This window comes from Rhinoraja longicauda, chromosome 6 (genome assembly GCF_053455715.1).
Source record: "Rhinoraja longicauda isolate Sanriku21f chromosome 6, sRhiLon1.1, whole genome shotgun sequence".
In the NCBI taxonomy this organism is placed as follows: Eukaryota; Metazoa; Chordata; class Chondrichthyes; order Rajiformes; family Arhynchobatidae; genus Rhinoraja; species Rhinoraja longicauda.
In genome coordinates this window covers 19,533,224-19,548,666 of record NC_135958.1, presented here as the reverse complement: position 1 = coordinate 19,548,666, position 15,443 = coordinate 19,533,224, and the positions used below count along the sequence as shown (strand labels likewise).

At 38.3% G+C, this 15,443-nt stretch overlaps 1 protein-coding gene across 10 annotated transcripts in view; it reads left to right on the top strand.

Moving 5' to 3' along the window:
- Positions 1-15,443, top strand: part of cnot1 (CCR4-NOT transcription complex, subunit 1) — a 165,000-nt gene that overhangs the window by 75,657 nt on the left and 73,900 nt on the right. For 6 of the 10 annotated variants that reach the window (XM_078400631.1, XM_078400630.1, XM_078400629.1 and 3 more), the window contains 4 exons: positions 2,341-2,484; positions 8,370-8,494; positions 9,595-9,881; positions 15,363-15,441. In XM_078400631.1, coding sequence (XP_078256757.1) covers positions 2,341-2,484; positions 8,370-8,494; positions 9,595-9,881; positions 15,363-15,441 — 635 coding nt within the window. The remainder of the gene's footprint in view (positions 1-2,340; positions 2,485-8,369; positions 8,495-9,594; positions 9,882-15,362; positions 15,442-15,443) is intronic. The other 4 variants (XM_078400634.1, XM_078400632.1, XM_078400638.1 and 1 more) reach the window with 2 other exon arrangements.

Below are 15,443 nucleotides of genomic sequence, written 5' to 3'. Positions count from 1 at the left end.
AACGTACAAACTGGTACATATCTGGAGTGTGGGAGGAAACCAGAGCACCCAGGGAAAACCCACACAGTCACGGGGAGAATGTACAAACTCCGTATAGACAACAGTCAGGATCGAACCCATATCTCTGGCGTTGTAAGGCAGCAACTCTACCGCTGTGCCACAATGCCGACTTGGTTTTGTTTGTTTTGGTATCCATTTGAGCGAACTGTGGTTGGTTGTGAGTCGTATAGTTCTGAAGTTCCTGCTCCGAAACAGCTTCCAATACAATCTTTTACCAAACTATCTGCTGTACCTCTGGATGAGTTTGCGCTGAATATCAGACTTAATAATATTTGTATTGAGATTTCAAGTTTCATATATGGTTCTTCAGTTGCATTTCACAATCATTGTGGCCTGTATTTATTTCCAAGCTCAACAGAATGGTGTGCTAATTCCACATCCTTCAATTTATTCCTGTCTTTTGAATTGCTGAAATTACATAATTCTATTTTGGATCTGGGATGTTGAATGCAAAGCTGTGTTCTAAAGGTGGTAATTTAAAAACTGGAGGGGGAATTTTTGGGAGGTTTGGGAAGAAATAATTTAAAGTGCCCGATAGAGTGTGCACTTTTTTCACATGGAAAATAAATGCATTACTACTCGTACTCTGTTCAATTACTGTTTTAAAAAAGAATGGGATAGTAGATGGGGCAAAATCATTGGAACTCTGCTTCCATTGTCCTTTGAGAAAGAAAAAAATATATTGTTGAAGAATAGGTAGAGAGATTCTTGATAAATAAGGAAGTACAGGGTTAATGTTCGTAGATGGAAATGTGAAGTTAAGCTTACATTCAAATCAGCCATGGACTATTGAATTGCAGATTTGGCTGGAGATGCTAAATCTGTTTGCGTGATCAAATAATAACGTTGCATTTAGCAATTTGTATTTTGTTTATCTTTTGGGCAATACCTTTTAAATCTAGGGCTCCAAGAAATAATTTGAGGATGTTTTTGAAACCACTGATTCAATCCTAGGGTCCCCATTAACCAAAAAGAAGCCAGTGCTTTTGTTGGGGCAGAAACGTATGTTAACAAATACAGAGAAATATTGAAATGTGATGAGACCTTAAGGGTATTTTTGTAAACCCATAATTGACCATGCCTTCGCAAATATACACTGCAGTTCACCGAGTGAAGTTTAATGCATCCTCGTGCACAATGTATATGGGTCATGTCAGTAAAGGTTATGATTACATGTAAAACTTGACGTGTCATTTGGTGTTCTGGTGCAACCTGGATCTCGAAACAGATGGAAGCTCTTATACCAGCATCAAAATAGAGCCTTAGAGCATGTTTGTTCTCCTGCCCATAACCAAACAATCATTTACTCTTGCACTTTTACCTTTATACTTCATCTATATATCAGTTATCTGAACAATGGAACCATCCCAGACTAAGTTTTCTGTCATTGTTTGGAATAAATAAATAGCAAAACTTTAAAAAAGGACAATCGAATTATGTTTCCTTGTCTTCACATTTCATTATAAAGGTATAGTGAATCGTCCCTTCAGTAAACCCGAGCTCTTATCTGTATACTCAAATACTTGATGGTCTCATGGGAATTTCTCACACTGTTGCATGGGTATGGTTAGTTGGTTCACATCAGCAATCATTCACCTCTCCCTCATTGACCCGTGTGCTGCCAAAAATAAGTAATTTTAGATGTATTCAAAATGTGCAATTTAGTAACATATGGGAACTTTGCGTTTACATTTTGATTTGTTTGAAGTATTTGATATATAGGGTTGAGCATTAATTTTTGCTCTCTGAATATCACTTGAGGTCTGGATCAGAATCTCGTGGGGGGGGGTGGGAGAAGGAAACATATCAACATTGATCAATGTGCAGACTTCCTCGAGAACAAACCCAGGTTTTAAAATTTGCCATGATAATTTGCTTCAAGGGTGGCACAACAATGTTAACAGGCTAATATTTCCTGGTCTCAAGCTTCTAAGATGAATGTGGAAATGGTACATAATTCACAATCCTTGTGGAGATGTGTCTCACTGAGGCAAGAAGATCTCAAGAGCGTGGCTTATTCTGAGTTTGTCAGCTGATTGCACAATATCTTGCAATCTAAACATCCAGGTGGCCAATTTTGAAGGATATTGTTTTACTCACAGGGATTGTACTGAAAAGGGAGTAGATGAGGAGAATGCTACATTATCAAATTCTTTCTGACCTTTTTCAAAATAAATGATTAATACATGTTGTGCTCGTAGCCTTGTTTGACTTCCTTAGGCATAAGGATAAAAGCACCAAAGATTTGATGGGAAACATTACTTGATTTTATACCTACAGGAAGTTTGGGCACAGGGAGTTTGATTGGCATGGGAACTGGTGGACTTGCACTACCAACTGTGAACACTGACCCTTTTGGGCAGCGAAAGATGAGCACATCTGGACTGAACCCACAAACATTCCAGCAGAGTAAGATGAAACCTTGTAAGTGGTTGTGTTGTCTGTGACTGTTGTGAGTGTGGCCTAGCTTATTCTATTAGTTTGGTTTTGAGAGGATTAGTTCACTCAATTATGTATCCAATGAAGACTCAAAATAGGTTTCCTTAAATAATAATCCAGTAATTTGGGGTATTAAGTATCTGAAATTAAAAGCAAAATGCTGGAAATACTCAAAATCAGGCAGTTAGTAGTATTTTTGGCTAATGACTTTTCATCACAATTAAGATAAATTACAAAAGATGGTTTTGTGACGCACACAAAAGGGGAGAGTTGGGGAAGGTCTGTGATCAAAAGGGCCACCCTCTTGCCTTGCACTATCACTTTTTTTTCTGTTTCTTAATCTCCTCCTGGCTTCTACCTTGACTTCCTTTATTTCTCATGTCCCCATGCTAAAAATTGTCTTTTAATTTTTCTTAGCCTAGAAGTCATGGATATAAAATGTCAGACTTTTTTTTCTCTCTGCTGGTGCCATTTGATTTACTTCAATATTTCCAACATTTTCTGTACTTTGCAGGTTATTTTGTTTTAAAGGTTGAATACATAGATACGTAGATACATAGACAATAGGTGTAGACGTAGGCCATTTGGCCCTTTGAGCCAGCACCACCATTCAATGTGATCATGGCTGATCATCCACAATGATCATCCCGTTCCTGCCATCTCCCCATATCCCTTGATTCCTGTAGCTCTGCGCTCTATCTAACTCTTTTGAACTCATCCAGTGAATCGGCCTCCACTGCCTTCTGAGGCAGGGAATTCCACAAATTCCATAATATGCCTGTGAATCCATGATTACTAAATAAGCTGAAATGTAACTAAATCCAAAGCAAGTAATTTGTTTCAATTAACAGAATTGTTTCTGATAATTGAGGAGAGAATTTATATCTCTGCAAGCTCATCTGCTGTGCAACTTGGATAATACTCTGGCCATGACTGTATTTTAGGGAAGGCAAGTCTGATGCTACAGAGTACAGATCTTCCCATGCTTATGAACATCCGACCAGTACGTACGATTGAGCGTTTGGTAGTTTGGTGGAATGGATTTACCAGCTGCTGTGGGGTTCCAGCATCTTGCAAATTCAGTTTACGGCCCTATTTCTGACTTGTGAACTGCTTGGGCTACAAACAGATCTCAGGTCTGGAATTCTGCCATGACCTGGGGATGACGATAAAATGGTTTCACTGTTGCGGAATGTTCTAACTTGAACCTCGGCATATGAATAATTTTAAAAATCATAGAAGTGCACAAGACTCCAGCAGCATCTAAAACAAGCATATGGAAGAAATTAGAACAGAAATAGTTCTGGAGGAACTTGGCAGGTCAGGCAACATCTGTGGCGGGAATGGACAGACAACATTTAGGTCGGGGCGCTTTAGGCTGATTGTAGTAGCGGGAAGAAAGCTTGAGAAGAGGTGACAAAGCCTGTCAGGTGATGCGTGAATACAGGCGTTGGAGGGAATTTTATGTTTAACCTGCACCCTGAATTTGGTGTTCATGCGGGTCCTGGTTGCTGCCTTAATCACAGCTCAGATAGGAACAAGCACCCAATAAAATATCTCAGAACTGTAGTGATTTTCTCAAACAAGTCGGTTTATTCAAGGTCTTAACACTATGAACTGAGAAACCCTCTGAGAACCCAAAGTTTCAAAGATTCGCAGCACCAATAGCATTTTTATATTCTCACGATGCAATGGTTACATGTGGATTCTACATTTATGAAATAATTCATTATTGATCAATGTCTCTGTAGCCTTTCATTTTTATCTTTCCCCAGACATCTTTAAACTTTCAAAAACCACTCTCCCACTTATCTAACAAATGGGTGCAATCAAAATCCTTACTTCCTGATCAGTTTATTGCTCTCTGCTTAGTTTACAACCCCAAATGTTTATTTTAACTTATCATATCATCATATCATATACATACAGCGCGGAAACAGGCCTTTTCGGCCCACCAAGTCCGCGCCGCCCAGCGATCCCCGCACATTAACACTATCCTACACCCACTAGGGACAATTTTTTACATTCACCCAGTCAATTAACCTACATACCTTATGCTGTGGAATCAAAATACCATTATAAATCTATTTATTACCTCTTCACTTTGTTGGCCTCTTTTCCACATCATTCTTCCCCAGTATGTAGCCTCTTGCGTTAAATATATTACAAACTACTCATCTTCCACAAAAATTTCAGAATTTCCTACATCAACTGCTGAGGGGGTTTGATTTGCAGCCAGGTGGAGTAAGTGACGAAGGCTAGGGGTGAAATGGAGCAAGGGTGTCAGATGAGGGAAGGGGAGTGAAATGTAAAGCCGGAGGGGGGGATATACTTGGAAGGGGAGAGGGGATGAAAGGGAAATCAGGGGCTTGGAGTTGGGAAGATAAGTGTACAACGAAGGAGAAAGAGTGATTGGGGTGGGGAGAGATATGGGTGTGCACTGGATGTAGGGCACAGGAAAGAGAGACTTCTTACTTTAAATTGGTGAATTCACCGTTCATATTGTTGGGTTGTAAGCTACCCAAGCGGAATGCGAGGTACTGTTCCTCCAGAATTCCCTACCCAGAGTTTTGTGTAGCCTAGATCACTAGAGTTATGGAAGGAGAAGGAAGATACATTTTTGAAATGTTAGGAGGGCTACGGGAATCTGGCACAGAAGAATAGAGACCTGGTACAGATCAGCTATGATCTTGTTGAAATGGTGGGGCAGATTTGAGGAGCTAGGTGGCCAACAAGTGCATCTGTTTTGTTGTGTTTTCTTGCATCTGGTCAGTACCTCTAGATTGTAACTGTTTCAGTGGGATCTGCACTAAATAGTTAAGATACGCTCACCCATAATTCTTTCTTGTAGGCAATCAGTCTAGGGAATCTGTAGGCAGGCATTTCCTCCTGTAAATACAAGGAACAAAAATGCACAAGCTACTCCGATGTGATCTCACTGAAGTTCTATACCATTGCAGCAATAATTTCTTACCCGTATACCTTTGCAGTAAACCTCTACATACAAATTGACGTATCTGCTATTTGCATGTTAATTTTATTTGTGTACGAGAACGTTCATTTGGTTTTGAGCAATTTTTCAGCATTTTAATTCTTTGGATGATTCTTGCTCTGTACTCTTCCACAAATTAACAAACATTGCTATACTACATTTGCTTTTATCCAAACCGTTAATGCAATGTTTGGCTGATGATGCTTTGGTATAGATCGTGTACCATTAGTACCATCATTATTTTGTAATGGAGCAATGTATTCCTACGGTTTTACACCCATTAACCGATCTTTCCACCTGTGCTATCTATCTTCAACCTCATGAGTCTTCTGTAACTTTTTTGCATGGGAAATTATTAGTAGCTAAGGGAATTTAAGCTGGTTTTGAGAAGAGTCAAAATCTAGCAGCAGACTTGTGGATGGGGTTTGGGTTCAGTGATAAAATTATAGAAATCATTACTCGTTGGAACAGGTACTTCTTTTGAATTTCCAGTTAATCTAGTCAGGAGCAATGGGGAGTCCAAAGATTGGCCGATGGAGAATATCACTAAGATTTTCTGTAGGGAGGGAATGGGATGATGGAAATGATGTGTACCAGTTGATGTCTGGTGCAAAAGGTTTGTCCTTCTGCAGTTTAAATTGGTGGACAGAATTGCTAACTATTGCCAATGGTGAGGAATAAACTTCCCTATTTTGAGCAATGTTCTAGGTTGCAACAATGGATGCATGACTGTTATGAATGCTTGTCTGCATGTTTGTGAAATGTATGCCCGTGTTGGACTTTATCAACGCCAGCGTTTTCATTTTCAAATCATTGCACACACTCACTTAACAAAAAAAATGTATTTAGATGAAAAATGGTGCAAATCTAAATGCAGATGTTGTATCTATTCCATTAGGGTAGAATTTGCTGATTTCTGTTTGGGTATCGAACCAAAATTCAACAAATCGCAACAATTTCTATTTTTGTATTGAAGTATAAACTGGTTATTTATTTGTGCATCAACTGAAGGTGAAATCTGTGCGGTATTAAGTTGAAGTTCCCAGAGCTTGTAAAATAAAATGTAGCTCTTTTATAATCCAACATTTTCTTAAACAAGTGGAAGTGTTTGGAATTGGTTTCATTTGAATTTGATTTTTTGCCCCTTTGCTCATTTTTTTCAGTTTTATTTGGAAACCTTTAACGATAGGCTTTTTTTACAGTTTTCTATTTCACTGTATAAAGGTGTTTATTCCTTTACTGCCTCTCCTTATAAAGATAGTTTCCAGTATAGATGGTTCTGATATAATGCAGGTTTCCATTATGCTAATTGGATGTAACATGATTGATGAACACTATTTGTAATATATAGACCAAATTGCTTATAATGTCATTTTGATCGAGAACTAGAAAACCACAAGTTATTTTGGAAATTTAGAGCAGGAAAAAAACTGCCCAGGGAAAATAAATACTGTTTTCATGTATTCACCCTGCAGTAATCGGATACCATTGTCTCTTAAGAACACATGCTGCTAATTTCATCAGAGGTGGCCATTGGTATTCACAAATAATTGCTTCTATTGATACTTGTACCATGATGCTCTTATTAAACAATGTAATGCAGCCTTTTGTATCTTTAACTTGCAACAGCAAAAATAAATTGCAGGTATTAACATTTCCTTTATTTTTGAAAGTCCTGCAGCGTAAAAGAAACATTATTACGAGTACGAAATTCACTAGTCCCTATCGCCCTTTTCTCCATTGTTTTAGAAACTCAATTCTCTGCAACACCGTTTCTTCGGAACAAAGTTATCGCATTATTGCACAACTGCCTTTACATTATCGAAATGGAAATTTTCATTCACAAGCATCAGCAGAAATTTAACATTTGAAATTTGCTGCATTTTATTAAGGCCCACAAGCCTCTTACACATTTCAGATGCTGACCTGTCCTTAATTCCAGTCATCTCCTTTTGTTACTGAGATTAATGTCCTGATTAATAATAAACCCGTTGTACTTTGAAATTTTCAATTAATTTAAGATAACAGCTTTCAGGGGTGTGTTGGGAAGTTGTTTGAGGAGTTCCAAATTTCCCACACTTAGCTGTATGAATAAATACCTCCATTCAAATTCTAATTTGAAGGTGTTGCTCTCTTTTTCTGGACTCCTGTTAAGCCTGTGGTTACTGAATTTATTGCAACTTCATCACATCCTTTCTCGGTTAACTGCCAAACATGCACTTCCATTTAGTTTAAATGGATTATAGTTACAAGATGTGTGTCTTGGGAATTTTCATTTTGATGCTGCTTTACTCCTGTCAATTGTAGTGTTTTGTTTGATCTCGTTGGGAAGTTAACTCTTGGGAATTGTAAACCAGTATCACGGCCTCCTTGTTCGATTATGGATCAGAGACTTGACAAAGGACACTGAATTAGATTTTGTCTATTTAAAGGAGACCACAGTAAAATTGATCAGTGATATTCTTAAATCATTAGCAGTTAAAGCAGCATATTTAGATTTTTTTTGCCTAGAATGGACTGTCCATTATTGATGGTTTCCCTATAGCTTTTCTCATAGGGTTACTTGGAGAATGGAGTATCCAAATGTACTCCTAAAACTGGCTAGTAATCAAGCATGTTTTAACTCAAATGTTCAGCATTAATGTGAATTTAAGTGGAGCCAAATCTGAAATACTTCTAGCAAACCCACTGAAAAATTTGCACTGTCCTGTTCCAAATATAAATTAATTAATTACTTGAAATTGAATTGGGATGAAAGTCCAGTGCTGGCAAGTGTACTGTCTATTGCTTATTTGTAAGTTTGTGGCTTTGTATGTATGGTGTAATGGCAGTTAGTAAATGGGTTTTGATGGGATTCTTTTCATTCTGCTCTGCACAGCTGACCTTTCTCAGGTATGGCCGGAGGCAAATCAGCACTTTAGCAAGGAGATTGATGATGAAGCAAACAGTTACTTCCAGCGAATTTACAACCATCCACCCCATCCTACAATGTCTGTTGATGAGGTTAGTATCCGTGGCAACTGAATGTTAAAAATCCATATATGCTGTCATTTTAGATACACCCGATGAGTAACTGATAGCAAAGTGCACTTGGTGTAGTCACACTGAGTTAGGTTCTAATTTACCTGCCTGGGTGCTAGATACTTAGAAAATTAGAACGTGAAAAAGTACTGATTGCAAATCACTGTGTACATGGATGGATATTTTGATCGTGGTAAAGATGTTCGAGAGCTAATTTAGGCATTGTGCTCTTACAAATAAACACTTTGTGTACAAGGGCATCACGTAATGCAGTTACTAAAGCTTATCAAAATTAGTTTTCATCATCATCATATATATACAGCCGGAAACAGGCCTTTTCGGCCCACCAAGTCCGTGCCGCCCAACGATCCCCGTACATTAACACTATCCTACACCCACTAGGGACAATTTTTACATTTACCCAGCCAATTAACCTACATACCTGTACGTCTTTGTAATCCAGTATGTAACTTAAGTATATGATAGGATCATGCAGTTGCTAATAATGCAAAATATTGCTAATAATGGCTTCTTGCATATCCCAGAATTGTTGGGGCCCAGGACCCTGCAGTTTATTGGATTTGAGATTACATGGGAAAGGTCTTTTGAAGATAATTTCAGACTACATCGTTATACTGTTATAAAGGCAAAACATTTTCCATTAGATCTTTTAAGAATATTGATATTCTTCTTGCTTAACAATGTGATTAAAACCAAATTTCTAGTAATTTTTTTAATTGCATGAGCACCTCCTTCCTCCCCATCCCGCCTACACTGATATTTAACACTTAAAGCATGTTCACATAATATTGGAAATGAAGTTATCTGTCAAAAAAACTGATCAGCTCATTTGAGTAATCCTGAGATTCTGGAACTCAAACTCGAAACACACTAGAATATTTGAACAATAGATTTCTGTTAGGTGAGAGATGAAGCAGAAATGCATCAGCTGTGGATTAATTGAATGGTGAATAAATAAGCCCATAAGGCTGAAGGAGCTGTTTTCCCCCCATGTTGCCATTAATTGCCAAGTGACAACTCAGAAAAATGTTGCTGATTTAAATTTGTTTTTCTTTCATCAGGTACTGGAAATGCTGCAGAGGTTTAAGGATTCAACTATTAAGCGTGAAAGGGAAGTTTTTAACTGCATGCTTCGTAATCTGTTTGAAGAGTACCGGTTCTTTCCCCAGTATCCAGATAAAGAGCTGCACATCACAGCCTGCCTATTTGGTGGAATTATTGAGAAGGGCCTGGTCACATATATGGCATTGGGACTTGCACTGCGTTATGTTCTTGAGGCTTTGCGTAAACCATTCGACTCCAAGATGTACTACTTTGGTATTGCTGCACTAGACAGATTTAAAAACAGGTATGTTTTATTCAAATTGTTTTAATAGGGTTTACATTGGTACAGCTTCACTTCACAAAAGAAGAAAATTGGGAAGGGCAATAAATGCCTATTAACATTAGAGTTGGGAGTATAATTGATCTTACTATTTTATTTTTTGTAGGGGTTGATCTATTTAATACAACATCATTGATATCTTGCATTAGGTCACTTCAGACAAAGTTGAATTATCCGTGAACATCTAGGCTGTAATCTAATGTCTCCATAGAACGATTAGTTCCATTGAGCATCCATGCTTCAGAAAGTGCAGATATGTACAATGGATACTCGTCCAATGGCTTTGTTCAGGTGGGCAAAGTGAAATTGTCACTATTTTACGCAACGATTATTGGCCAATTGTTATTAGAATGATTATTATGTAGGCATCTTTACTCGGTGGGTGTTCCGTGCAAACTAGTTACAAAATGTTGGAGTTCCCCATACCCCTTAGTTCTCTAATCTTCCAAACATGTATCTACTTCCTTTTATATATCCCCAAAGATTGAGCTTTCACAATCATTTAGAGTAGAGGGTTCCAGTTCTCCCTTTTCCACCAACTTCTATGCACCTCAGTTTTAAATGACCACTGTCTAATCTTGCAACAGGGTTCTCTGGAATTTAGAAGGATGAGAGGAGATCTTATCGAAACGTATAAGATTATTAAGGGGTTGGACACGTTAGAGGCAGGAAACATGTTCCCAATGTTGGAGTCCAGAACAAGAGGCCACAGTTTAAGAATAAGGGGTAGGCCATTTAGAACTGAGATGAGGAAAAACTTTTTCAGTCAGAGAGTTGTGAATCTGTGGAATTCTCTGCCTCAGAAGGCAGTGGAGGCCAATTCTCTGAATGCATTCAAGAGAGAGCTAGATAGAGCTCTTAAGGATAGCGGAGTCAGGGGGTATGGGGAGAAGGCAGGAACGGGGTACTGATTGAGAATGATCAGCCATGATCACATTGAATTGCGGTGCTGGCTCAAAGGGCCGAATGGCCTCCTCCTGCACCTATTGTCTATTGTCTCACTCAAGATCCTCTTCGTGGAAGTATCTGGACACATTGCTCATTCTTCTAACCTTCAAAGAATATAGATCTAATTGGCAATGGAGGCAATCTAAAAGCATTCACAAGGCTAGTTCCTGATATGACCTTCTCTTTTGGATTGTCTCCATTTCCAATTTATTCCTTTTGTGCAAGCTCTCCAGGTGTGACCTCAGTGTCCAATTGTAAAATTGCTTTCCCAGTTTTCCAATCCTCTTGCAATAAAGCTAATATGCTATTTGCCCTCCAAACCGCTTGGCACACCTGTCTGCTAACTTTATGATTAATGCACAAGAACACCTACTCCTTCAGTACTTAACTCCAATTTTTCTCCATAATTCATCTTTAGATCTCCTCAATAAAGTGCATGACATCTCTCTTCTATCATTAAACTCCATTTGATAGCTTTCTACCTACTCACTCAACCTATCTATATCCTGTTGCAGAGTCCAGATGTCATTACATCATGCTCTTCCACCAATTTATGTATCATTGGCAAACTTGCATATCTTACTGCCCTTCCTCCAGGTCGTTAATATGTACTAGACCAAGTGGACCCGTTGGGCCCAAACCCCTCCTACAATGGTGCAGCAGCCTCTCCTCCCCTCCCTCTCTCCCTCCCTCCCCCCCCTCTCCCTCTCTCCGCAGATGCGTCTGTGCATGTGCGGATACGGCAGCCATCTTACATAAGTACCAGATCAGCGGGGCCCCAACTGCGCATGCGCGTTTTTTAAACTTTAAAATGTGAATAACTTTAAAAATATAACACCAATTTGAATGAACCCATCCACAGCACCACGGGATGATGGTGAGTAAGGTGGGTCTAAACTTGTCACGCTATTGTGTACCGTTTTGGCCGTAGTTCAGGAACAAACAAACAAGAGTTTTAGTTTATATAGATAGATAGATTATAAATAGTTGAGCGACAAGAGCTAGGCCGTGATGCATTCCACGAGTTACATCCCTCTAGCTTGGACAAATGGGGAGGACTTTTAACTTATTATTCAAGGTACAAAAATAACTGTCAAACTTAAAAAACTGATCATCTGAACTCTAGTTCCAATAATTTCATAAGCAGTTGTCTTTCACCTGTATCACTTTTTAATCCTCTAGTTGAATACTGCCTAGTCCAGATATGTTAATATTTCAATTAGAGTTGTGCTTTTTGTACCATAATGATAAACCATTGATGGAATTTGTTTCCTCTCACTTTGCCACAGTCCTCAAACTCTCATGGATGTTGATGTTGTCAGGACAGGAAAAAATTCGCAATAAGAAAACATTGGATAGGCTGTGAGGGGAGACCTAATTTGAGGTATATAGAATTGAGGTGCCTGATAGAGTAAATAGGAAGGACCTATTGATAATTGATTTTAAAGAAGTTGATAGATGGATGAAAAGAGAAATTAAGACTTTAACCCAGAACATGGTGGGTAGCTGTATCTTGTTGCCTGAATGGATGTTTGTTGCAGAAATGCTGATTTATTTTTAAAATTGCTGAAGCTTGTATGAAGAACTGTGATATGGACAGAGTATGAATCTAGTAGCTGTCTTCAGCTGGTACAGACTCAATGGGCTGAATATCGTTCACTGTTGTAGTATTTTAAGTGTTGTAAGTTTTTATAACTTTTATGGTTGTCCAACCACAACGAGAGAATAGGTTACAGGGAAATAATTGGGGGCATGGGACTCATCAGCATGTTCTGAGTTAGCATATGCTTGAAGAATCTCTTCATAAATTGTAAGGAAACAAGAAAAAGCACACACACATTCTCTCCCTCTCCCCCCCCCCCCCCCCCCCCATGGCTCCTTCCTTATTCTTAACTAACTAAAACCAAAATCATTGTTTGTCTTCCTCCACAAATTCTATTCCAATTCACCTTCCTGAAGTTGAACCTCATGATTTGCGACATTAGTTCTGATCCCAAACTGACAAATTTGTTGCCTTTTCAACAGCATGACCTGAATTCTTTTTTCTTTCCCTTTCCCTTTCCCTATTCCAGTATCTGTCTTTCTTTCACATACTCTCCTTAAAACATATCTCTGAACAATGTAATCTCTAATTTGATCTGTTTTTGTCTGTGGAGAGCTTTGGGATATTTGGTTGCATAGTTTATTTTATTAGTTATGCAATTTTGCGAGTTGATTGGGGGAAATTGGGCAAGTAGGGAAATTACACCATGTTAATCTTAGAATTTCACTCTGGTGAGGTACAGCACAAATGTTAGAATTTATAGCAAAGTCAAGGATTTGTATTACAGTTACCCAGCCATAGACTTGTTCTTCTGCATCCATGTTTGGAGTGGTTATTTGCTCTGCTGTGTCGTGAAAGCGATTCATTGAATTAATGAGCATAAAAGAAAGCAATTTGGCCCATCAATCCTCTTAGTTCTTTTATTCACCTGTCAATTTTTTACACCTCTCCACTCCCCGTGCTATTCTTATTTATTTATATCATTTGTTCTCAAATGTTACAATTGAATCTCCCCTATCCTCTCAGGTAGCAAAAGCTAGATAGGAACTGTATAAGTGAAAATAAGCAAAAAAACAGATGCAAGAAATGTAAAATACAAACAGAAATGCTGCAAACACTCAAGGGGTCAGGCCCTATCTGTGGGAAGAGAAACAGTTAACATTTCCTGTCAAGGACCCTTGAACACAACTTGAGGACAATTTACGCCTTTTCTGGTTCTCTGGCAATCACTTTAAATCTTGGTGTTCCAAGTACTGGTCCTTTGGCACTGCAAATTTTTTGTCTGGAAGTATTTGTTTTCATTGCCCCATCTAAGTATCCTCCGGTCCTTCAATTTACAGGAGGCCAACCTCAACATCTGATCATATCTGTCGTCCCTAAGCATTGATGCAATTCTCATAAATCTGTTTCTATACTACTTTTTGACATCTGTCTCAGCATATCTAGAATTAAATGTTCTTGAAATCTAATAGATATTTTATAAAGCTTTACCATTGTTTTCTAATTTTGCTCTGAAGTACTAAATACAAGTGTTAGAATTTATAGCGAAGTCAAAGATTTGTATCACAGACAACCAATCCATGGACTTGTATGTAAATCTATTCTTTTACTTCCATGTTTGGCAATCTGATTAACCCAAAGGATGTTCAAATAGCCAAGGACTTTGCTTCTTACTGTTTTTAACACTGAACCATTTAATTCTAATCACAGTTTTGCTGTTCCTGCCTAAATGTATTAATGTATGCAGCACTACAACATGCAGCAAATTTTTAAAAAATGATAGCAATATGGTAGGCTGTCAAGATTAGGTTGGCTTTCAGCAGAGAAGCCCATTTATCCTGCAAGCTGGAAGATGCAAGAATCTGAAGCAAAAAATGAACTGCTGGAAGAACTCAATGGGTCAGGCGAATCTGTTGCAGCAAAGGGATGGTCAGCATTTTGGGTTGAGAAGCTGTAGGAAAGAAGCACGGTCTTGAATCGTCTAGCCATGTTTTAATTCTCCTTAAGGGATTATCTCTTTTCCTTTTGTGGATATTGATCAACTCTGCCTCCACCACATGTGTAAGCTTTAATTTTGAGGTCATTATAACTGCTGTGTTTAAACAAAACAGTTCTTCCTCACAAGTCTCTATATCTCTTAGGACAAAGCCTAAAATCTGTGTTCCTTCATCCTTGTCCCATCAGCCAATGCGAACGGTTTTTCATTTACAAAAAATGTCCCCTCTACGTCCTTTGCTCCAAGGACAAACTCACCTTCTCAACCTAAACGTAGTTATAATTCCTCTATCCCTGGTTCCCTTCTGATAAATGTCTTTGACAGCTTTTCAAGGGCCTTGTATCCTTCCTAAAGTTTGATCCGAGCTCTAGGGCACAGATTGTGATTAGCTCAATGGTATAGTTCAATCATCCCTTACGTAATATCTCTGCTTTTGAAATTCAAAATTCTATTTTGTTTGCTAACTACTTATTCAGTATGAATTGCAAAGATCAATGCACAACAAAGAGTGCAAGTTTCACCCATTACTGCACACTTTGAAAATGCACCATTGCCTATAACCCCTACTGTGAAAACATGTAATCTCATGCTTCTCATATCTCATCTGTCAAACGTGGCCCAAATCTGAAATTTCTGTTCTTCAAATTGATCTCTCTGGTGAAAGATTCAAGCACTGAGATTTTAGCCAGGTAATAGGTATTGTGAAATTGGGCACAATTTATTTGAAATGCATGATATCAATGAATTAAGGGAATACTTGTATTGATTTCTGAAGATTGGGAGGGCAAGTGATGCTGTGCTTTTCTATTAAAACCTCAAAGTTAATTGAATTCATAATGGTTGACATTTTTTGAAAAAACATATTTAATTATATTCCTGTATATCTTGATTGTTTTCTTGTGAATGCCTATCTAAACAGTTCACCAAATTACTCTAACAATGAATTTTGTGATTGTAGATTGAAGGACTATCCCCAGTATTGTCAACATTTGGCCTCTATTGGCCACTTTTTACAGTTTCCTCATCATTTACAGGAGGT